General features: G+C 41.4%; 1 protein-coding gene across 3 annotated transcripts in view; it reads left to right on the forward strand.

The window, feature by feature from the left end:
- WT1 (WT1 transcription factor) overlaps window positions 1–25,338 on the forward strand; it is a 99,967-nt gene that overhangs the window by 8,839 nt on the left and 65,790 nt on the right. For all 3 annotated transcript variants that reach the window (XM_082269872.1, XM_082269873.1, XM_082269874.1), the window contains exons 2-3: window positions 8,862–8,984; window positions 17,741–17,843. In XM_082269872.1, the coding sequence (XP_082125998.1) occupies window positions 8,862–8,984; window positions 17,741–17,843 (226 nt within the window). The remainder of the gene's footprint in view (window positions 1–8,861; window positions 8,985–17,740; window positions 17,844–25,338) is intronic.

The raw sequence follows: 25,338 nt of genomic DNA on the forward strand, positions 1-25,338 counted from the left end.
CTGTCAGGATTGAATAGATAGTGATAATTCAATGGTGGAGCCACATCTGTTGATAATTTAATTTAGAATATATTGCTTGAATGTTACTTTTCATTACTTTAATAAAGCACCTTATTATTATTATTTAAAAAAAATTATATTATAATTATTTTATAGTTTTAAAAAAAATAATATTTAAAACAATAATACTAATTATAGTAAAAATTAGAATTTGCAGAAAAACCTAATCATTTTATACGGTTAAACGCAATATTTAAAATGTGTTAGATATTCTTTTTTTATTATTTTTTTTTACAAGATATTTTCACCCAGAAATATTAGTAGAGTAGGTATGGTAGGAAACACACAACATCTGTCAACCCTTTATATATTTATATACTGACATGTAAAAAACATTAAAATGTTATGTGCAAAAACCAAGTTGCATTCGCTTTTTAAGTTAAGATACAACAGTATTTATATTTCTGTACATTTGTATATGTTGCTTTTTATAGATGTTGGACACAGTTATTAAGAAAGGGACTTCTCACCTAAAGATTGCAATTTATTTTGCAGATGAATTTCAATTCCCTAGTAATATTATTTATTAAATACATTTCCCTAGTTATGAAAAAGTGTTGGTAGAAAGCAGCACAATAATCCAATAATAAGAGTGTATTATAATAGACAAATTTGTTGAAGTTCATGCTCAATACTTAATAAAGTACATATTCAGAATCTGAACATACTAAAATCCTCCTTGGAGAGTAATATGACCTGGTCAGATCATATTAATGTCAACACTGTAAATTAAAATATAATACAAGTTAAAGAAGAGAAAATATGTAGGTTGCCATTTGTGATGTCTGTTGTAAAATGCTAGGTGCTTGGCTGTCTCTGGCATTAATCATTTCTGAGTCACTGACCTGGAACAAGTATGCAGCAAGTGAAGATAGACAACTGTCTGATCTGCAAAAGTATTCCAGATCACTGGCTTAAAATACTGAAGCGATTGGATCAGCATGACAGCCAGATAACCAGCACTTCCAGAAAGAGAGGCCATGAATAGCACCCTACATATTTCTCTCTGTATACATTTCCTTTATTACGAGAAGAGGAAATCTTGCCAAAATCTTCTTGTTATTTCTATTTCCTCCTATTATAAATGCTGCAGAGCGATATCTCATTGACATTGGGGGTGATCTACTAAAGAAGTAGAGGATGTTTATATGTTTTCTCTGCAAAGTGAAAGTTACTCAATAAACTTAACCTGGGTGTTGAATAGCCAATCATGTGTGAGGAAAATGTGAAAACAACAAGGGTTTTGCTTCAATTGATTGCTTGACTGATGTGAACACAACTTTTTTTTTTTTTTCCAATGTTTTTTAGGGTTTTAACAATGTGTACAAATTAAATTAAAAAATATATTGTCATGCAAATTACTATATCGTTACAGGCAAAAAGTAATATTCAAATAGTAATAAACGTCCAAGTGGACAAACATAAGACAGAGTATTTTTATAAACCATAGTAATGTGAACACAAATTTACCCTATTTACTAAACTCATAGAACATTTCGTTTTCAAAGGACACATTCACTTTACATAGTGAACGGTCTTCACTCATTTAGTAAATCAGCCGCAGGGTATCTTTAAAGTGGTAGTATCCCGCTTTTTGACACTTTTAACTACAGGTAAGCCTATAATAAGGCTTACCTGTAGGTACAATTAATATCTCCTAAACCGGCACGGTTTAGGAAATATTTGCAGTGCATGCAGCCGCTCACGCGAGCGGCGCATGCGCTCTGAAGGTCCGGGGGGACCTTCAGTTTTCCTTGCCGGGAGCTTGCCGGAAAATCACTCCGGCCCATCCGCGGGCGTGACATCATCGCGGCTCCGGCCAATCACAGCGCCGGAGCCGCCGAACCCGGAAGAGATGGCGAGGGATCATGGCAGCTCCCGCAGCGGTGCCGTGGGTCCGTGTCGGGGCTTCGTTCTAAGGTAAGTAATACATAATGAGCTAGTATGCAATGCATACTAGCTCATTATGCCTTTGTCTTGCAGGTTTTTTTTTTTTTCCGGGTTTACAACCGCTTTAAGTATCAAAACTAGAAAACTGCTGAGAGGGCAAATAATGGCGTAGTCACAGATGTGCAATGAAATAATTTTGATTTTTTTTGTAATAGAGCATGTTGTTCTTTTTTTTTAATTACATGTGTTCTATTAGGGTTAATAAATATTAACTGTTATCTTGTATCAAAGCCCATATTACTATTTTCTATTATAATTATTATTATTATTATTATTATTATAATAATAATTTAAATATTATTAATACCTCACTTTACAAAATAAAAGAAGACAGTACAGTTATAATACAATTCAATACAAAAGAACTTGGAGGGCCTTGCTCCTAAGAGTTTACAATCTAAAACGGAGGGCCAAGTGATACAAAAGGTATATTACATTCTAATCCAGCAGGCCTGGTGTGCTGCCGACAGCTAATCATAAGTATGGGCAGTCTTCCTTACAATAAGATTTTGTTGATATAAGCTCATGCATTCTGCACCAGAGAAGAGTTTATGGCCAATTGTAAATTACCGCCTTGGAATTTTTTTTGCTGACTGTGTTTGCCTCAAATATCCAGCAAGGAGAAATCTTTATTTTAAGTTGCCCTTAAAATGATGGGCTGTTGAGGTGAACATAGACCCACTGGACCATTGTAAAAACAACTCTTCTATTTCATCCCATACTGAGTAATTACATGTGTTATACGGGAATTGTGAAGAGAGGTTAGCAATAACTTGGTGTAAAAAATGAACCAAAAAAACTCTTCAATTAACCCAAGCAGTGCCGGCCCATCCTTAAGGGGAGCAGGGACGCTGCACCCCCTATCTATGCGTCCGGCCCCCTAAACTACATGCAGGGTATCGGTCGCATGGATTCCGATTAGGGTTTTTTTTTTCTTTTTGAAGCATGTGATCAGAGCCAGAGGCTCTAATAGGCTTTAAAGAAAGGGTGGGCTCAGGCGCAGAGCACTTCTCCCTGAGCCAACCCAGTTGTGTGACAATAGAGAATTAATATTTGCTATTGCCACACTGATTCTCCTCCCAGCCAATCAGGAAGCGGGTCCTGAGACCTGTTTCCCAATTGGCCAAAGGAGAGGTATCCTATTGGCAGAGAAGGAGATAGGAGACGGCCGCCAAGAGGGGACATGGAGGAGACTGAGGGGGAAGCCGTCGCCACCTGTCAGTCCAGAGGAACCAGGTAAGTGAACTGGCACCCGGGGGAGGGAGGGGGGGATATGGTGTGGACTGGACTCTGGAGTGACGGGGGGTGAGGTCCATGGCCAGGTCTGTCTGCTGCCTCCCCGACCGATGGAGCAACAGCTGCCACTGAACCCAAGTAACATGTTTTTTTTTAAAGTTGAACCCCTGGCACAAAAACTTTCATTAAATATATTCCACAATTGCCACAAAGCATAGAAATCAGTTTTGTGTGCACTGAATGTCTTTGCAAACCCAATTAATACCTGGTAAAAGTAGAATTGACATCATTACTGTGCTATACAGAGAGCAGAGCTGTGGGAGGGGGCCAACAGGTCCACCCACTACAGGCTGCAAACTACAGGAGGGGCGGATACAAGACCAGCCATTCTGCATAAGAAGAGAAAGCAGCAAGGACTGGTCTTTGCTACAGGAAGCTCCTGCACAGAGGCAGTTTCACACTAGATTACTGCACAGATCCGGGAAAAACACAAAGAACACCAATATTCAAGAAAGAATACACATGACTCTTGTATTTAGACAACATTTGATTATGTCACATGATGGCAGGCTGCGGGCCCAAACCACTGCTGATGTGGAATTCCATGCCCTGCTGTAACAAATGGGTGTGAATGCTGGTGATATCATTGAACTAATGTCCACAATAGCTCAATGACAATGTCCAAATACGGCCATGTGACCATACTAAGTCAATGATGTCACAGGCATCCCCTCCCCTTTGTTACGTGGAGCTGTGAGGTGGGGAATTCCATGCTCACAACTGATTGGACCAGCAGTCTGCTATCATTTGACATTGACATTTTCTCATGGGCAACTGAGTTCGACCTGAACCTTAGTTTATCCCTTTTCTATTAAAGAACAGTATATATTTGTTGCCTTCATAAGTACATGCAAAAGAAAAGATCACAACACATAAAGCCTAGGTTCTTTATTGCTACCCACTAATTGACCTTCAATTGGTCTGATTTATTAAAAGAGTAGAGATCGTTAATGTTTAGTGAATACATTGAGGTTCTGTTCACTTTAATCATCCAGTCTTGTTTAAGCCAAGGTCCTATTTTTCCTTTTCTCTTGTACATGACTGCGTATCCAGAGTGAACCCACCTTCAGTTTACTTAGCTAAGTGTATCTTCAGCTTGCTAAGTTTGCGGTTTTTACTCCTTCAGTAAGCCAACCCCGAATTCCTTCTGAGGCCAAGTTGCATGCCTTTGGAAAAAAGCTAACAATCCAAGAGGTAATAGATGCAAAGCTACCATATGGCTTTAATGGATCACCAGACAAGGGCACAACTACCACCGCATGGCAAAATTATGGCACAAACAAATGGTCTGAAAGTGGAACCAGTTATGGTCCGTACACACGATCAGAAAATTTTATGAAAAATACCGCTTTTGATTCAATCGTACGATAGCCTAATCAATTGTACACAGGTTTCGAAAACCAATCACGACAATTCATGCAAAATTTTCTGATGGCACAAGCATTAAAAATTTTCTCGTACGATATCAGATCTTACAATTTTTGTTTCATCAGTACAGTTATAGCAAACGGGATAATGATGTTCTCACAGGGTGGTACTGTGGACACCAAATATATACACTATGCCACGTCCTAATGGTTATTGAGGAAAATTAAAAATTAAGAAGAAATTGACTTTTTAAGCATAATTAAAAGCATTTTAACTCTATTTTTTACTATAGCAAAGAAAAACATACAGTATATTTAAACATATACAAATATAAAAGCACATGTACCAAAAATGTGTAATAGTCCAGTTCATCCCCAACAGAGGTAGCTAAGCTAAATAGGATCATAACATCCCTGCGGCTGGTAAGTAACCCTATATAATAAAAGTTATAAAGACAAAGAAGAAGTCGCAGGCACCTATCCCTGATGCAAATTTATTCGATAAAAAAGGATAAAAAATGGATACTCACAAAATAGCAAAATAGCTGATGGTCTATTTTTAGTTGCTATTTAGTGAGTCTCCATTTTTTATCCTTTTTTATCGAATAAATGTCCATCGGTGATGCACTAGGTGCCTACGCCTTCTTGTTTGTTTATCTTTTTAGTGTCACTTCGAATTACCCCGTCTGAGGGCTGTATCCGCCTAGTTTTGGAATTGCTGTTGCCTTTCTGAGTTCCACCACAGAGGCCCTCTTAGCGCTGGAGGTGTTGGCTAATTTTTATAATAAAAATGATGTTAAAATGCTTTTAGTTATGCTTAAAAAGTCCATTCCTTCTTCATTTTGGATTTTCCTTGATAAACAGTACAGTTGTCATTTAAAATTACAATACAAATACAATACAACACATGATATCACTTCTGGATTTTTATTCTGTCATACAAGAATTTTTGTAACTTTAGTAAACTCTTAATTTTCAATACAAGACTAGCATGCAAAAACAAAACCGGACTATTATTCGTTGAATAGTTTTTTCGCGTGTACTAGGCATTAGGATGGACATATGTAAGCTGCCTTTACATGGAGGGTCCAAGCAGCTCTTCCTTGTTCCGTTTTTCTCGATCAATTAGGTTTAATAACGTTTATTGAAAAGTCAGGACTGCATTGTGTGGCCTAAGTTTGTTATATAGGCCACATGTCATTACTGACTTGCTTTAAAAGATGCATTCTCCAGAGACTTGCTTCCCCACCTGGTGTGTCAGTACTTTGTAACAAGCATGCAGCCAGCAAAGTGTTGGGGAACATGATATGTGCATGCTTGTTACAGGTCAGTGACTCAGTGGGGTTGGTTTACTAAAACTGGAAAGTGCAAAATCTGGTGCAGCTCTGCATAGAAACCAATCAACTTACAGTTTTTTTGTCAAAGCTTAAAGAGGTTGTAAACCCAGAGAAAAAAAAAACAAAACAAAAAAACCTGTAAAACAAAGGCATAATGAGCTAGTATGTATCGCATACATTGGTGTTTCTTCCGGGTTCGCGGGCTCGGGCCCTGTGAGTGGCTGGAGCCACGATGACGTCACTCCCATGTGGTAGCCGCCATTTACAGCATGGGCTCTGAAGGTTCGGCACAGTAAGCTGGAGCTTCGAAGCGGATGTGCCAATGACGTCATCAGCTGAATGCGCTCCAAATATCTCCAAAACGGTGCAAGAGATATTCACAGTACCTACAGGTAAGCCTTATTATAGGCTTACCTGTAGGTACAATTAAAAAATTAAGACTTTACTTCCTCTTTAACTGAGCAAGCTGATGTTGGAAGCCAATTGGCTACCATGCAAAGCTACACCAGATTTTGCACTCTGCAGTTTTAGTAAACCAATCCCAATGTATCGTAAAAATGACACCTTTCTACTATGTGTTTCTGGTGAAAATTGTGAGCACTTCTAGTAGTGTGTAGTATGATGGTGGCACACAGGGTAGTACATCTGTCTGGCTTTGTTGGTATTCTCTCCACCAGGAACCTTCTGTGCATAGTTTGTTCACCCCCCTCTGTTTACATTGAGTTCTTTCAGGTATAATTGTTAATTCTTTTAACCCCCAAAATATAACATTTTTTGGGGTTATGCAAGTAAACAGGACATCTAGCAAAACATGCTTTTCTGTGAAGGTCTAGTCATTCAACTGTAACTGGGAAATGAGACTGTAAGCTCCTCCGGGGAGGGGGTGACATATGTAAGTGGTTTGTTGTACTCATACTTGTATTGTAAAATGTTCCCACAATATACAAATAAAAAGTAGTAAACTGCCGTATAGATCATCATCATACAGTTAGGCTGGTTTATTTAAGGAGAAGGGAAGCTGCAGTTTCCATATCAAGCAAAGTCCTTTCTTGTATTAACAGAGGCATGGACTCCAGAGAGAGAGATATAATTTTGCCCCTGTACAAATCATTAGTAAGACCTCATCTGGAATATGCAGTTAAGTTTTGGGCACCAATTCTCAAAAAGGATATCGGGGAACTGGAGAAAGTGCAGAGAAGGGCAACCAAACTGATAAGAGGCATGGAGGAGCTCAGCTATGAGGAAAGATTAGAGGAACTGAATTTATTCTCTCTTGAGAAGAGGAGATTAAGGGGGGATATGATCAACATGTATAAATACATAAGGGGTCCATATAGTGAACTTGGTGTTGAGTTGTTCACTTTAAGGTCAACACAGAGGACAAGGGGGCACTCTTTATGTCTAGAGGAAAACACATTTAGTCTCTAAATACGGAAAGGTTTCTTCACCGTAAGAGCTGTGAAAATGTGGAACAGACTCCCTCCAGAGGTGGTTCTGGCTAGCTCACTAGATTGCTTTAAAAAGGCCTGGATTCTTTTCTGGGTGTTTATAATATAAATGGGTACTAATATTTATAGGTAAAGTTGATCCAGGGAATATCCGATTGCCTCTCGGGGGATCAGGAAGGAATTTTTTTCCCCCTGCTGTAGCAAATTGGATCATGCTTTGCTGGGGTTTTTTCGCCTTCCCCTGGATCAACTGCGGATATAGGATTGTGTATATGGGATTGTATGGTTGGGTTTTCTTTACTGTTTTTTGTTTTTGTATTGATTGAGCCAGCTGGACTTGCGTATTTTTTTAACCTAACTATGTAACTATCTAAGGTTCACTTTACAAAGTTTAGGCTCACTGTAGGTCACTTCAAATACCCAATCAGATGAGAGAGAATTTTAAAGTCATTATTTTTGTTTGCATGTGATTGTATGAGCACAACTTACGCACTAACCTAAGTGGACATTTACTTTGCAAAGTGAACATTTTGAACACTATTAGTAAATCAATCCCTATTAGCCCTGTTCACACCTGACAGATTTTTTTTATGCTATTGCCAAAGCGAAACAATGCTCAAGATGAAGAATCTCATTATTCCCAATGGGGCCATTCACACATAAGTGTTGTTTCACTTGTTGCCTGTCATCAATAACTCAAAAAGTGCCTGAGTTTCTTTGGGGTGGCACTGTTCATTTTTTTCAAATTGTGGTGCCTTTTTGTCCCATAGTCTTTAAGTGGTGCCTTAAAATTGCTTGAAAAAAATGTGTATTTATTCACGTGTTTCAGGTCCTCCAATTCATGTGCAATTTCCGCTCCTGTACTACAAGTTGCACATGAAAACTGCATATAAACACACAAAAAGAAGCCTCTAATTGCCTGGCTATGCTCACGCTAAATAAGTGTAAGAGGGGACGTAAAGGGGTTGATTTACTAAAACTGGGGAGTGCAAAATCTCATGCAGCTTTGCATAGAAACCAATCAGCTTCCAGTTTTTTTTGTCAAAGCTTAATTGAACAAGCTAAAGTTAGAAGCTGATTGGCTACCATGCACAGCTGCACCAGATTTTGCACTTTACAGTTTTAGTAAGTCAACCCCCAAGGGTATGTTTAGCCAAAACTTGACAGAACGTGAGAGGAAATCTTTTTAATGGTTTGGGGTAGCAATAAAATCTGATAGCGGTTCTAATCCTTCCCAGCTCTATCCAAAACTTAGCTGGACTTGCACTTTAATAAATCTTTAGCCATGATTGATATAACATTTCAAGATAAAACATATAGACAATAATCATGCCTTTTCAATAAAGAAGAAGCACCATTACTTTGCATTCTCTAATAACAATGTTACTGTCTTGTTTTGAAAGGATACAGCGCTGTGGCTTTTGATGGAACTCCAAGTTATGGTCATACTCCATCTCACCATACGGCACAGTTCCCCAACCACTCCTTCAAACATGAAGATCCCATTACCCAGCAATCCTCTCTCGGTAAGTCTTACAGATATGTCATTCTCCATTGACATCCACTGAAAATGTTGCCTAGCCAAGCTATTGTTACTACTGAATTTCTAAACAACGCCTGTAATTTGGTGGTAAATAATCTGGTCTTGATGATGGAAGGTAGGAAGAGGTCAACATAACTGTTCCGGTGTTGAAGAGTTTAGCTTATGTAGCAGTATAGAGTGAAGATGTAATGATTATAACTAAAGTAACCTTAGAGTTTCACATGTGTCTATGTTAAATATCCAGTGAGGATGTAAATTAAATTTCTCTTAAAGGAAACTTTTTAAGTGAGAAATGTAGAAACTACCATTGCTGTCCGCTGACAGGTGAGATAGCTTTTTGCAGCGAGGGAGATGTTGCTGGCACTTCTTCTGCAGCAATCTGTCTCATATAGCTACGGGAGCAGATCTGCACCACCAAGGCCCTCATCCTGTACACAGGTACAGAAGAGAAAGAGTTAAGTGAAGTGGAGTCCACGCTAGGTGCATGGACCGGACCACATACTGTTACTGGGAATGAGGTAGCAGTAATATTCTGGGCAGGTGGAGATGGCAAGGTGGCAAGGGCTTTGCGTGCACCTCCTACATGTGCAAGTGACCGGTAAAGTTAATTAGAGATCATTCGGTAGTTCCAGTAATGGTACCCCCCCGGTGTAAGGCAAGTGATCCTATCTAAAATGCCTAATGTAGCCTAGAAGAACCCACTTTGGGGCAGGCCTCTCATGTGACCCTTATTTGGCACCCAACAAGGAGGGGAACATGAAAGACTAACAACCACACCATCACACCACAACATGCCCACACACTAAATGTGGCAATTGAGGTTTAATGATGATAAATGTAAAGTTATGCACTTGGGGGCTAAAATATGCATGCATCATACATACTAGGGGGAGAACAACTGAGGGAATCAATGGTGGAGAAGGATCTGGGTGTTCTGGTAGATCATAAGCTTAATAATGGCATGCAATGCAAAGCTCCGTTTTCCAAAGCAAGCAAAGTCCTTTGTTGTTTTAACCACTTAAGCCCCGGAAGATTTTACCCCCTTCCTGACCAGGGGGTATTTTGCGATTCGGCACTGCGTGACTTTAACAGACAATTGCGCGGTCGTGCGACGCTATACCTAAACGAATTTGACGTCCTTTTTTTCCCACAAACAGAGCTTTCTTTTGGTGGTATTTGATCACCTGTGCGATTTTTTGATCATGCGCTATAAACAAAAAAAGAGCGTCAATTTTGCAAAAATAACAATATTTTTCACATTTTTTTATATGAAATTCCCCCCTCAAAAAAATGTAAAAATCTAAATTTTTTAACATTTTCAGCCAATTTGTTTTATGCTACATATGTTTGGTAAAAAAAAAATCGCAAAAAGCGTATTTTGATTGTTTTGCGCAAAAGTTATCGCGTTTACTAACAAAGGGAAAGATTTTTGTCGTTTTTGTTGTTTTTTTTTTAACGCCTAATGGCGGCGATCTGCGATTTTTTTGCGGTACTGCGACATTGCAGCGGACAGATCGGACCCTTGACTGACATTTTTGACACTTTTGGGGTTACCAGTGACATTACTACAGTAATCAGTGCTATACATATGCACTGTTACTGTAAAATTACACTGGTAGTGAAGGGGTTAACTTTTTTTTGAGAGGGAGGGGTGGTGTGTGTCCCTAGGGGCGTGATTCTAACTGTGATTGGCTGTGGCTTGAGCTGTAGGAACACTGATCAACGGTCCTACATAGTAGAACCGTATGATCACTATTCCTACACAGGGGAGAATGACAGGCGGCACCCCCTGTGTCCAACACTAGGTGGAGCTATGACCTTTGACCTCTGAGCAAAAAACTCCTGACCTTTGACCTTTAGGGTGTGTCCATGACCTGGGGTGGGTCCATGATCCATTTCCTGTGTCAAAACCATCCCCTGTGTCATTACCGGCAATAGGCAACCCTAACCCTAAGCCCTAACCCTAACCCTAACCCTAACCCTAAGCCCTAGCCCTAACCCTAACCCTAACCCTAACCCCTAACCCTAAGCCTTTCTCCCTCTCCACCCGACGATCGCGAGTGACCGGCGGACATCGGGTCCACCGGTCACACGCGCGGGGGAGTCCGTGACCGCGTGGGAGCGCGCCTCCGGCGGCGCGCGCTCGCTCCCCAGAGCCATCACTATTCCTACACAGGGGAGAATGACAGGCGGCTTGTTTACATTAGCCGCCTGCCTTTCTCCCTCTCCACCCGACGATCGCGAGTGACCGGCGGACATCGGGTCCGCCGGTCACACGCGCGGGGGAGTCCGTGACCGCGCGGGAGCACGCCTCCGGCGGCGCGCGCTCGCTCCCCAGAGCCTCACAGGCTAGTGACGTACAGGTACATCACTTTGCCTGTGAGGGGCTGACCGCCGCAGTATATGTACTTGCGGCGGTCGGCAAGTGGTTAAAAGAGGTAAAGACACCACAGAGAGATATATCATTTTTGACCCTGTATAAATCATTAGTAAGACCTCATCTGAAATATGCAGTTTAGTTTTGGGCACCAGTTTACAAAAAGGATATCGGGGAACCGGAGAAAGTGCAGAGAAGAGAAACCAAACTGATAAGAGGCATGGAGGAGCTCAGCTATGAGGAAAGATTGGAGGAAATTAATTTATTCTCTGTTGAGAAAAGGAGATTGAGGGGGATATGATTACCATGTATAAATACATAAGGGGTCCATATAGTGAACTTGTTGAGTTATTCACTTTAAGGTCTCACAGAGGACAAGGGAGCAGTCTTTACGTCTGTAGGGAAAGAGATTTAATTTCCAAATTCAGAAAGGCTTCTTAACAGTAAGAGCTCTGAAAATGTGGAATAGACCTCCCTTAAGAGCTGGTTCTGGCCAACTCCATAGATTGTTTTTAAAAAAAAAAGTCTGGATTCCTTCCTAGATATACATACTATAACTGGATACTCATATTTATAGGTAAAGTTGATCCAGGGAATATCCAATGGCCTCTTGGAGGATCAGGAAATCATTTTTTCCTTGCTGGGGCAAATTGGATCATACATTATAGAAGTTTTTTTTGCCTTCCTCTGGATCAACTGTGGGCATATTATTGTGTATATGAAAGTCTTGAGTGTGTGTGTGCGTGTGTGTGTGTGTGTGTGTGTGTGCGTGTGCGTGTTTTTTTTTTCTCTATGGGTTAAACTGGATGGACTTGTATCCTTTTTCAACTAGACTTACTATGTATGTAACTATATATATATTATATATATATGTCATTGCTGTCAGATGATAGTTATACATGCAAACTTTTTTTTACAAGATTTTACATATATTCATGTCTCTTGAGTAATTATTGTTTGGTAAATCTGTATTTACGCACCCACAACATTTTTCTAGGGACTTAAAGTGTAACCTAACCCTCCTATCATTTTTATCCAAGGGAGTGGAGGTATTTTGCATACAGACTTGTAGACTCTCTGAACAACTGCTAAAAAAATGGAATTCCCCGTAAATTACTTGATATACTAAATTAGCATAATAAATAGGATGCTGCTGCTTTCAGTTTACCAATCATGTTTTTGCAAAAATCCTGTTTTTTTATTTCTATTTAATATTTTCATTTTTTTTTTTCTTATATTATTATTTTATTTTTTAATTTCTCTGCCACGTGATTGGGCGCTGTTCAAAGTGGACACCTTAGTTTTGAACATCTACTTTGCTAAGTGAATAGCAGCTACACCTTCAATAAATATACTTCAGAGAGTCTGTTTTTTTTTTTTTTTAATTTAATTTAATATAGCTTTTCCTGCAAGAATTATGTAAGGTGCCATTTAATGGTTTCCTTTTGAAATTGTTAGCTGCCTGTCTGTCCTGCTGCTCTATTAGCTTCAATACTCTGGAGTTGATTTACTAAAGGCAAATAGACTGTGCACTTTCAAAGTGCAGTTGCTCAAGAGCTTAGTAAATGAGCAGAAGCTCTGCTGACTTCCATCGTCCAATCATGTGCTAGCAAAAATGCTGTTTTTTTTTTTTCCTTGACGGTGATTGGGTACTCTTTGCTACATGAAGCTCTACCTTATTTACTAAGCTCTGGAGCCAATGCACTATGCAAAGTGCACAGCCTATTTGCCTTTATTAAATCAACCCCTCTGAGTCACTGTTCTGGAACGTGCATGCAGTCAATGAATTCAGAGAGAACTCAGAACTCCTGATCTGTATATTTGTTCCAGGTCTGTGACTAATTATTAGGCCAGGCTTACGCTGCTGTGATCCGATTTTTAGTGCGATTATGTAGTGCAACTTGGATGCAACTTTAAAGTGGTTTGCATTATCTATGGGGCCAAACATTGCACTGGAAAAGCACCAAAGTAGTACAGGAACTTTTCCAAAATTGCACTGTGTTGAGTTGCATTAACCACTTCTGCCCTGAAAGGCTTACCCCCCTTCATGACCAGACCATTTTTTGTGATACGGCACTACATTACTTTAACTGACAATTGCGTGGTCATGCGACACTGTACCCAAATAAAATTGATGTCCTTTTTTCCCACAAATACCGACAATTTTGAAAAAAAGCAAAAAAAACAACATTTTTGCTATAAAATATATTAAATAAAAAAATGTAAAAAGATCAAATTTCTTGATTAATTTAGGCCAATATGTATTCTGCTACAAGTTTTTAGAATAGAAACCCCAATTAGGGTATATTGATTGTTTTTTGCAAAAGTTATTGCATCTACAAAATATATTTCATAGATTTATGGAGTTTTTATTTTTTTATTTTTTACTAGTAATGGCGGCTATCAGCGATTTTTAGTGGGTTTGCGACCTTGTGACAGAAAAATCTGACACCAAGTGACACTTTTTGGGGACCAGTGACGCTAATACATTGATCAGTGCTAAAAAAAGTGCACTGTCACTGTACTAATGACACTGGCAGGGAAGGGGTTAACATCAGGGGCAATCAAAGGTTTAAATATGTTCCTTCAGAGTTCTTGCTAACTGTGTGGGGGAGGTGCTTTGACTGCGGCAAGACAGAGATCCCGTGTTCCTGCTTAGCAGAAACACTAGATCTCCACCTTCCTCTCTTACAAAATGGCGGTCTGCCTTGTTTACATAGGCAGACCACAGTTCTCATGAACGATATCCAGGTGGCGGCGAACATCAGGTCCGCCGGACCCACTAATTGGCTCCTGCTGTGTCCAATTACCATGGAAGCGGGTCGTGTGCGCCCACACCCAGTGCATGAAAGAATGCTTAACACCGATAGTCTAGAGCTTGAAGGAGATGGCTTCTTAAAGTGCTGCATATGCTTTCACATGTGACTGCTGCCGACCTTCCACTAAATGTGATCCACTATGAATCTGTATGTTGATGTGATGTGACTGTTATGCCATTACCTGAGTACCAACAGTAAAGTGTATCAACCCTATTCATGTGTGGACATTCCTTTCTTGGGAAGAGAGTAGGGCTCAAGATGGTGGAGGGATAAGCCTCAGCAGGAGATAGGAGCGGGGCTTTTGGTAAATATACCCCTATAAGTGTCTGTCAGCCCAGGTGTCCATTACATTCTCCTCTCAATGTGTATGTAGTTGCCCAAATTAGGGAAAAGTAACACCTTCAATCTGCTTTAGGCCAGATGGGACTTTCCTCCTTTGGAGTGGACAGTAGATGACGTCCTCTTAGAATTTGGCGCCACTCGCGCGGCACGATCTGTCACCTGCTGTGTCCACCGGACAAATCACAGCAGATCACATGAGAATTGTAAACAGTGAATGGCATCCTTTATATACAATCATGTTGCTAGCTGTGATTGGTCACAGTGATCCCATGGTACAGACAGGGCCAATCACAGCCCATCTGTACCATGTGATTTGTTTTGGCCAATCACAGCTAATCATAACAAAAGACACTGAATGTGTTAAAAAAAAATCGTAAAAAGAATGTTTACTTTTCTTTTTTTTTACATACTGTCACCAGTCAGTGTCCATGATCACTGCCACACCAGTTTTATGATAATTCTGTACTGCACTGGTGAAAGTATGTAAAAAAAAAAAAAAATATTGTGATTTTTTTTTTCAATTTATACATTTTCCAAAAAGTTGTAACAAAAAATTACAACTTAAAAAAAACTTGCCATGCCTCTTACTAAATACCTTGGACTGTTAACTTTCCAAAAAGGGGTCATTTGGGGGATATTTGTACTGTCCTGACATTTTAGGACCTCAAGAAATTAGATTTATAGATATACAGTATACCACAGTTTGTGGACTCTTTCCTACAGACTGAATAATAAACACTGATTTGGGTTATTTTCATCAAGGAAATGTAGCAGAATACATTTTGACCTTAATTTATGAAGAAAGATTTTTTATTTGGAACATTTTATAATAATAACAAAGAATAATTTTTTTTTTCAAAATTGTCAGTCTTTTTTTGTTTATTTAGTAAAAAATAAAAAAACCCAGAGGTGATTAAATACAACCAAAAGCTCTGTTTTTGTGAACAAAATGATAAAAATATCTTTCCAGTACAGTGTTGCATGACCACGCAATTGCCATTCAAAGTGCGCCAGTGGTGAAAGCTGAAAATTGGCCCGGGCAGGCAGAGGGTAGAAGTGCCCAGTATTGAAGCAGTTAAAACCCAACTCTGGGAAAAGTAAAAACTCTCCCTTGCAATATAGAAACATAGAAACATAGAATGTGTCGGCAGATAAGAACCATTTGGCCCATCTAGTCTGCCCAATATATCTGAATCCTATGAATAGTCCCTGGCCCTATCTTATATGAAGGATAGCCTTATGCCTATCCCATGCATGCTTAAACTCCTTCACTGTATTTGCAGCTACCACTTCTGCACTTCTACCACTTAAACCTTTGCCCCTCTAATTTAAAACTGTGTCCTCTTGGGGTACTTTTTCTTCTTTTAAATATGCTCTCCTCCTTTACCGAGTTGATTCCCTTTATGTATTTAAAAGTTTCTATCATATCCCCTCTGTCTCTTCTTTCTTCCAAGCTATACATGTTAAGGTCCTTTAACCTTTCCTGGTAAGTTTTTTCCTGCAATCCATGTACTAGTTTAGTAGCTCTTCTCTGAACTCTCTCTAGAGTATCTATATCCTTCTGGAGATATGGCCTCCAGTACTGCGCACAATACTCCAAGTGAGGTCTCACCAGTGTTCTGTACAGCGGCATAAGCACTTCTCTCTTTCTACTGCTTATACCTCTCTCTATACATCCAAGCATTCTGCTGGCATTTCGTGCTGCTCTATTACATTGACTTCCCACCTTTAAGTCTTCTGAAATAGTTACTCCTAAATCCCTTTCCTCAGATACTGAGGTCAGGACTGTGTCAAATGTTCTATATTCTGCCCTTGGGTTTTTACGCCCCAGGTGCATTATCTTGCACTTATCCACATTAAATTTCAGTTGCCAGAGTTCTGACCATTCTTCTAGTTTTCCTAAATCCTTTTCCATTTGGCGTTTCCCTCCAGGAACATCAACCCTGTTACATATCTTTGTGTCATCAGCAAAAAGACAAACCTTACCATCGAGGCCTTTTGTAATATCACTTATGAAGATATTAAACAAAATTGGTCCCAGTACAGATCCCTGAGGTACCCCACTGGTAACATGACCTTGTTCTGAATGTTCTCCATTGACTACAACCCTCTGTTGTCTGTCACTCAGCCTTTCAGTGTGGGTGCAATGGGGTTGCACCCACACTGAAAGGGTTATCTGCTTGTTTAGATCAGAGTTAAAGGAAAAGCAGTTGTACTCATGCAATCCTCTGCTCCCCCAGCAGATGGTGCTCCCCCATGCTACGACTGTGGACTGTCTCTTGCGCCCTGTACACATAGGCTGAATGTTGGCAGACATTGGGCGGTTAAAAAGAAAAAAAAAATGGCCGACGTTCGGCCTCTGTGTATGTCAGTCTGTCCGACAGAAGCCGGCCATTTTGGAAAACCAACAGCTGCCCGACTGCCATTGGCTGAGAGCACTGATTGGAGTGTTCTGGCTGGGGCGGGTGAGCCGTCCCCCTATCGGAACACGACAGCTCAGCTGGGGTTAAACACTGTACTAACTTCGCATAGTTAGTACAGCGGCTCTGACAGTGGGTTCAACCTGGGTTGAACAAAGAAAAAACAAAAAACTCATAGTTTGTACCAGGCTAAGGACCCTATATCAGTATTGATTATGTCAGAGAGCACCTGACCCCCGGGAGAAGGTCTAAGCAGCATAGAGATATCTATGGGAGCGGAGCGTTGGGTAAGTAAAATTGTTCTTCCAAGTGTACTGGACGTAAATAAGCATTTAACCCTTGCAGTGTGGGAAAAAGGAGTGTTTTTACTTTTCCAGGAGTTCAGCTTTAAAATAGAACAGAAATAGTTTTTTTCATAGGGATCAAAAGGATTATTTTTTAAAGAAACCTGATTGTTGGTTGATGTGCACTACAGTTCCATAATTGTTCTAAATTTTACTGTGTAGTTTTAATAATAAGTATTAGAGCAGATCACTTTTTCTGTCAATACAAGCAGCCCTGAGAGTTGCCAAAGATTAGATGCAGACTGCACTGTCTGAATGCTGAGATCTCATTTATACTGGTTATGTATAGGGAAGTGCGGACCATAAATCAGTAATGAGCAGTGCAGTCCCCAGGCTGTGATCTGCTTGTGGAATGTTTGCAGTAGACAGGAGGAATAATGGATGTGGATGGTGAGAGATCACTGATGGTTTACTAACTACATATCATTTCCCTACAGGAGACCAGCAGTATTCTGTACCTCCACCAGTCTACGGCTGTCACACCCCTACTGATAGCTGTACCGGCAGCCAAGCCCTCCTATTGAGATCTCCATATAACAGGTATGTCCTACACAGCCATCACATGGGATGACTAATCTGTAGATCAGCTTAGTGCTTAGCACTTTTGCCTGGTAGAAATCAGGTTGTTTGTTCAAATCCCAACCAAAACACTATCCCATGTGGTATGTATGTTCTTCCTATGCTTGTGTGGGTTTTCTCCCACTCCAAAGATAAGTTTGTGGGTTTATTTGCTTCTGTTAAAATTGGCCCTAGTATGTGTATGTATGGATGTGAGTTAGGGACCTTAAGGCGCTTTTCCACTGCATGGAACCGAACGGTTCGGCTCGCTTTTGTGCTTCTCCACTTCTGGTACCGCATGGTACGGTGTAGGAACGGTTCGGTACGGCGGCGCTTTTCCACTGCATGGAACCGAATGGTACGGCTCTCAAACACAGTACCACCTCGATTGTGGTTCCAAGAGGTACCATACCCGGTACCATATCCCACAATCCTTTGCATGCAGTCACTACTAGCCACTGATTGGTCAGAGGATCCCACCCACCCCGTTGTTATCCCACCCACTTAACTTTAGTACTACTTTAGTGGAAAAGCAAACCATACCGTACCGTACCGAACCGTTCCAACACCGTACCATACGGTACCAGCAGTGGAAAAGCAAACCGGGCCAAGCAGGGCTGAGTAGAGCCGAGCCGGTACTTGCAGTGGAAAAGTGCCATTAGACTGTAAACTCCTTGAGGGCAGGGACTGATGTGACTGTACAATATGTAACATGCTCTATACCAACTTTTTTCAACCAGGGTGACCAGCCACCCTGGGGTGCCTTGAGGTTTCTTCAGGGGTGCCTTGGCAAAATGCCTAAAAATTGCACAAAAATCATATACAAGCCAGCAGGTGGATCAAGCCTGCCTTTTAGCTACACAAAGCCTCAGGTTTTTATTGCGCACCATTACAACCGTCGCATCCTAACATCCAATGACATCATCAATTGATAAGGAGGATGTCGGCCATCTGCACAGAATCTTTGTTTGATTCTCAACTGCCTCTCTCCGTCAGCACCGGGGTCACATTTGCTGAGTGCTGGAGAAAAACTGAGGAAGAAGAGAAACACTAGAATACTAGTCAGTACCAGTGTGCAAAATGTATTGGATTTGGAAGAATAAATCACCTCTACAGTAATGTTGGGTTTCCTACATGTGTGGATGTTCATGCACTAAGTAAAACTATTAGAATAGCTTTTTACATTTTAGAATGGGGTGCCTCCAGGCTATCCATAATTTTAAAGGGTGCCTTGAGATTGTGCCTAGACTGAAAAAAGTTTGAGAAACACTGCTCTATACAATTATTTGCACTATATAAATACCCCTTAAAAACAAATAATAGGTTCTCTAAGGCATTCGCTGGAAAAAGAAGTTGGTGTAGATCAGGGATCCTCAATCTATGGCTCTCCAGCTGTTGCAGAACTACACATCCCATGAGGCATTGTATATCTCTGACATTCACAGACATGACTAGGCATTATGGGAGTTGTAGTTCCTGAACAACTGGAGGGCCATAGTTTAAAGACCCCTGGTGTAGATTCTACCTAAATTTTATTTGGTTTGCTAACATGCCGTGTATTATAAATAATTCTATATATATATATATATATATATATATATATATATATATATATATATATATATATATATATATATATATATATATATTCTTTTTTATGTTGCGCTCATCAATTCTATGGGCTAGCCCTCTGGGTACCATGTCTAATCCACCTAGTTTAGACAAATACAATGTGAATTAGGCAGCGCTTGCTGTTACAAACTCCATGCCATATGTGATCACAATATTATTGAACTGTATATACCAATATCACTGCCAACGTATATATACGCTTATAGTGCTAAAAATTGTTAACAGAAATAAAGATACTATCATGCAAAAATTAGATAAAGTAAATAAATTGTGCCAAAACACAGTTCAAATAGGTAGTGAAGTCCTAAGATTTGAGGTGCTTGTTTCCCAGAAAATCCCCTGTAGTGACTATTCCACCTCGTGCACACAACGGTATCACCACATTCTCACCAGATGGTGATACAGCAAGGGAAATCTTGAAGGCATGGAGGTCCTTAGGGAAACCTATCCCGACGTTCCTGGTGGTTTCCTGATGTCAATCTTTACTCCCGATGTCACTCCAGTTGATTCAAAAGGCAGGCAGTATGATGAATGGGGAAACCGAAGAAACAAAGCAGGAGCCTCTCATAGTGTAAAAGGTTAAAAATATATTTATTAAAATAATTAAAAGTACCACTGTATGTAATACTAAAAACTGCACGTGCTAACAATCCCAAAAAAAATGTACGCAGTCTATGGCTTGGCGTGCGTTCCACTCGTGAGGGCGGAAGTGACGCAGGGGAACAATTGTCTAACGGCAACGTCTTCAGAGCCTCTGACTATCGCGATAGGTCTCCCTAAGGACATTCCTTCTGACCCCTCTCACTTTGCTGTGTGAGCCAGTGAGGAGAGAGAGACCTCAGAGAGCTGCTGCTCTCATAACCTAGCTGGATGGAGATGGGGCTCAGGGAAGTAAAAACAAAGGGGGGGGGGGGGGGGGAAGCTGCACCCTGGAGGTTTATTACCGTAATGCTTACAATGCATTACGTTAAAAAACCTTGAGCTTTTGGGACCACTTAAGCTTATATGATATTTTAGTGTTTGGGGCTACATTTACTTTGAAGGCTGGTTCACACCATATGCAGTGCAGTGCATTTTTATTTTGCATCAAAAAGGAATGGACAGCCTTTAACATGGATTTCAATGGCCCTAGTTTACACCAGTGCAGCGCGTTTCAGTGCAGTCAACAATAATAGAACGTGGTGCATTTTTTATGCATGGAATGTATTTGGAGCGTGGCAAAACGCATCAAAAATGCACCAGGACACACTGGAATGCATTAAAAACACACCGGAACACACATGTCCTTAAAGCGGAGTTCCACCCAAAAGTGGAACTTCCGCTTTAGGTATTCTAACCCCCTGACATGCCACATTTGGCATGTCATTTTTTGGGGGGGGGGGGGGGCGGGTACCTAGTTTTGACAGGTACCCGCTCCCACTTCCGCTCGGAGCGCCGTGGCGCCCTGAGCGGAAGTTCTCCTGCCCCCCTCCCTCCCTGCAATCTTCTGGGACATGTCAGAGGTCCCAGAAGATTGCCGGCCAATCAAGACGCGCAGCGCGACTCGCGCATGCGCAGTGGGTACCCGGCTGTGAAGCCGCAAACTGTCACAGCCGTGTGCCCACAGCAGTGACGCCGGCGCCGAGGGAGAGGATCGAGGCTTCGGGCGCCCGCATCGCTGGACCATTGGACAGGTGAGTGAAATGGCTGTAACTCCGCTTTAATTGAGATCAAGAAAAGAAGAGGGGGGATGCAGAAACTCATCCAGAAAGCAGAAATTGTGGTGTTGACCGGCCCTCAAAGAAACCTATAATGAGAAAATGTGGAAGCTTTCAAGGGTGATCTCTCCTTCTAAAAATACCAGATCCTGACATGCTGATCCAATGGCTTCAGTACCTTCTGAGTCACTAATTTGGAGCAAGTCATAAGTCCTCCCTAATTTGCATGCTTTTTTCAGATCAGTGTATTAGAGCTCATTCACACAGGTGTGGAGAGTTATACAAGAGCTATACACCACACAAGGACAGGGCTGGATTAAGAACATCATGGGCCTGGTGCTGAGGATTTTGGTGGTTCAGGGCTTCAGGTATGAATGGACACAGTCAGTTATCGGTAAGGATCAGTACCCAGAGAGCAGGGGGAATCTGATGGACAGTCTGGGGTGAATGGTGGTGGGGGGGGGGGGCAATTATAAGCACTGATCTTCCTCTATGGCTCACAAAGAAAGCAGCTGAAAACCCCGGGAGGGAGAGGAGGAGAAGCAGCTTTCAGCTCCTTCATGGAGATTCAAAGAGGGAGATTGGTGCTTGTAATTACCCCACCACCGCACTGATAAACCCCCAACTGTCATATTTCCCCTGCTGCAGGAGGTGTCTGGAGCCTCTCATGTGGCCCCCTAATGGCCCTGAGCTGAATAGTCAGTCTGCCCCTACTGGGCCTATATTAAGGTGGGGGCCTGGAGGTGCAGCTCCAATAGCCCCTACGTTAATCTGGCCCTGCACAAGGACAGAGGAGTGGCAAACTGTCTGCATCCGGGGACGCTCATCTGTCTTTGTAAACAAGTAAACACGCGGATGTGCGGTTACCAGTCATTGATTTGTACAGGCGGCTGTCCACAAACACTTGTACCCCCAGCCATAGAGATACACTTGTTTTTTCACGTTGTATGGCTCCCTGCGCCTGCGTGGATGAGCTCTTGAAGTTGTAAGGCCAGAGAAAGCCAGGCAGTTAGCATTTTTTGAGGAAGGTTATCAATGGTTAGCCTCTGTATTTCAGGTACATTCACAGACAAGTATATTAAAAACTTTTTTAGAACTAATTTTGATGCAGTTTTTTTTTTCATACTCTTTATTGCATATCAAAAACATACATAATAATACAAATTACATTTACAGTGTTCTAAGTTCATCCTTCTATTCATCTGCTCTATCTCTCACTAGTCCTTCCATACTACACCTTTTACTCCAAATTTTCTGATATTTCTGTAGGTTTCCCCTACTTTCATACATTTTTTTCATATGCGATACTATGATTAACTGCATTCATTCATTCTCTGATAGAAGGAGTTACAACTTGCATCCATCTCTTAGGCTTGGTTCACACTATGGCGACACGACTCCTTACTACTTCGGGGGCGACTTGTGCATTACCATGCACCACGACTTCGGAGCGACTTGCAGGGACTTCACATAATGGAAGTCTATGCAGGTCGCTCCGAGGTCGCCCCAAAGTAGTACAGGACCCTTTTTCTAAGTCGGAGCGACTTGTGTCGCTCCTATTAGAACGGGTCCTGTAGCGGTCAATGGATCGCGAGGGAGCGTGACTTGTCAGGCTGACAAGTCACCTGACAAGTCGCGCTAGTGTGGACCGACTCTTAGCAACTTGCTTTTGAGCCTAAAAAAGTATTTTTTGCAAAAAGATCTTTACATGTCCTGGCAATTCTTCATCATTAAACACCCCTAGCAAACATACTTCAGGGGTACAAGGCACCGGTCTTTTAATAATTTCAGATAGTTTTTCATTACTTGACTCCAATACCCCATTACCTCGCTACATGACCAAATCAAGTTGCAGAAATCCGCTTCATCTTGATGACATCGCAAACATTCTATATAGTCTAATAGGGCTAAGATATATCTGGTGCATTATATACAATTGGGTCATCCAATTATTATCTATTGGCGATACAACTAAATGCGAGGAACATATCTCCTCCCATTTCTTATCTGTCATTTCTGGGATCAATACCTGCCATTTATCTCTTACTTTCATTGGTTCTCTGCCTATTTTACTTTGTAATAGGAATGAGTTCACTCAGGGCTGGCCCAAGACATTTTGCTGCATGGATCCAAGAATAAAAATGCTGCCCCCCCCCCCAAAAAAAAAAAATCACAACCAACAAAAGGCCCCCACATCCATTATTTTTTATAAATAGAAAATGTAGAAAATATTATATATACTGTTATCTTCTTCCATAACTTACCACCCTACCGGTCCACCAAGCCCCCACTGTCTGTCCTCACTCCTCCTGTCACTCCTGTGTCTGCCGCAGCCACCGCCCTAGAAGATCTAGCCTGCCCTCTGTGAGACGGAGTGCGCTGATGTCTGATGTCATTGCGCACACCACGATCACATGAGGGTTGTTCCCCGGAGGAGACACTCCACCTCCTCATACTCATCAGTTTGCGATACAGGCGGCAGATGAGATGGGGAAATGCCGCCTGTAACGCGCCGCAAACTGATGACACACAAAACTTGTGGAAAAAAATCTAGGGAGCCAATTTGCTTCTTCTCTCCAAGTGCTGTCTGGGTCCAATTGACCCAGCGGGACCCATGGTAGGGCCAGCCCTGAGTACACTATTGTTATCAGTCCCTTCGACCCCTGTGACTTCAGAGTTCCTATAAGGGGGTATATCATGTTGTTTGTGAAGACATTCAAATGTTCGCATAGTTCCATGTTCATACACCTGCTCTAGGTCAATCACACCATTCTGTTTCCAGAAGTTTCCATCTGGACTTCCTCCCAGCTGTTCAAATGCTGGGTTATTCCAGATGGGAAATTCCTGGGGGATATCACTAAACCCTACTATTCTCTTAGCTTCTTTCCATACCACTCGTGTCATTGTAAACATGGGAATCTTAATTTTAGGTAATTTCGCTGATTGTGCCTCCAATGCTACCTGTAGTATTTCCAATAGGTATTTTTCCACTCCTCCTGCTCTTTCCCGTCTTATCCATGTCTGTAGCTGTTTTAACTGCCCTGCCAGATAATATAAATATATATCTGGAAGTGCCATCCCTGCTCAGTTATTCATCGTTGTAACGTTGTTATTTTAACCACTTTACCTCTGCTCACATTGCTGCTACTGCAGCAATGTGGCTCGTTCCCGTCCAGCGGCGTAGACCTACGTCGCTGGACTCCTCCCCCTGTAGGCGGCGCTCGCGCGCCGCCGGAGGCGCGCTCCCGCTGTTTTCAGTCACAGCGGGAGTCTGGCCAGGGGAGGAGCAGCGGCGATCGCCGCCGCTCTTCCCCGATCGTCGGGGAATCGAGTGAGGAGATCCGCCCGCCTGTGTAAACAGAGCGGGCGGATCTCCTAAGTGACAGGGAGTGACAGATCGGAGTGTTCAGCATAGCTGAACATGCGATCTGTCCTTGTGTCACATAGTCACCTCCCCCCCCACACGTCAGTAAGCACCAGGCATACATTAACCCCTCCCTCTCCAATAAAATTAACCCCTTCACTGCCAGTGTCATTTTTACAGTAACAGTGCATATATATAGCACTGATTACTGCAGTAATATCACTGGTACCCCCAAAAGTGTCAAAAATGTCAGTCAAGGGTCCGATCTGTCCGCCGCAATGTCGCAGTCCCGCAAAAAAAATCGCCATTACGTGTTAAAAAAAAAACACCAAAAATGACAGAAATCTTTCCCGTAGTTAGTAAACGCAATAACTTTTGCACAAACCAATCAAAATACGCTTATCGTGATTTTTTTTTTACCAAACATAGGTAGCAGAAAACAAATTGGCCAAAAATTTTAAAAAAATTAGATTTTTACATTTTTTTGGGGGGGAATTTCATATAAAAAAATGTTAAAAATATTGTTATTTTTTCAAAATAAATGCTCTTTTTTTGTTTATAGCGCAAAAAGTAAAAAGCGCACAGGTGATCAAATACCACCAAAAAAAGCTCTGTTTGTGGGAAAAAAAGGACGTAAATTTTGTTTGGGTACGGCGTCGCACGACCGCGCAATTGTCAGTTAAAGTCGCACAGCGCCGAATCGCAAAAAGTGGCCTGGACGTACACAGCAAAATCCTCCGGTGGTAAAGTGGTTAAGTTTAGATCTACCACTAGTCCATATAAA

This window comes from Pelophylax lessonae, assembly GCF_965119305.1.
Source record: "Pelophylax lessonae genome assembly, chromosome: 10".
Taxonomy (NCBI): domain Eukaryota; kingdom Metazoa; phylum Chordata; class Amphibia; order Anura; family Ranidae; genus Pelophylax; species Pelophylax lessonae.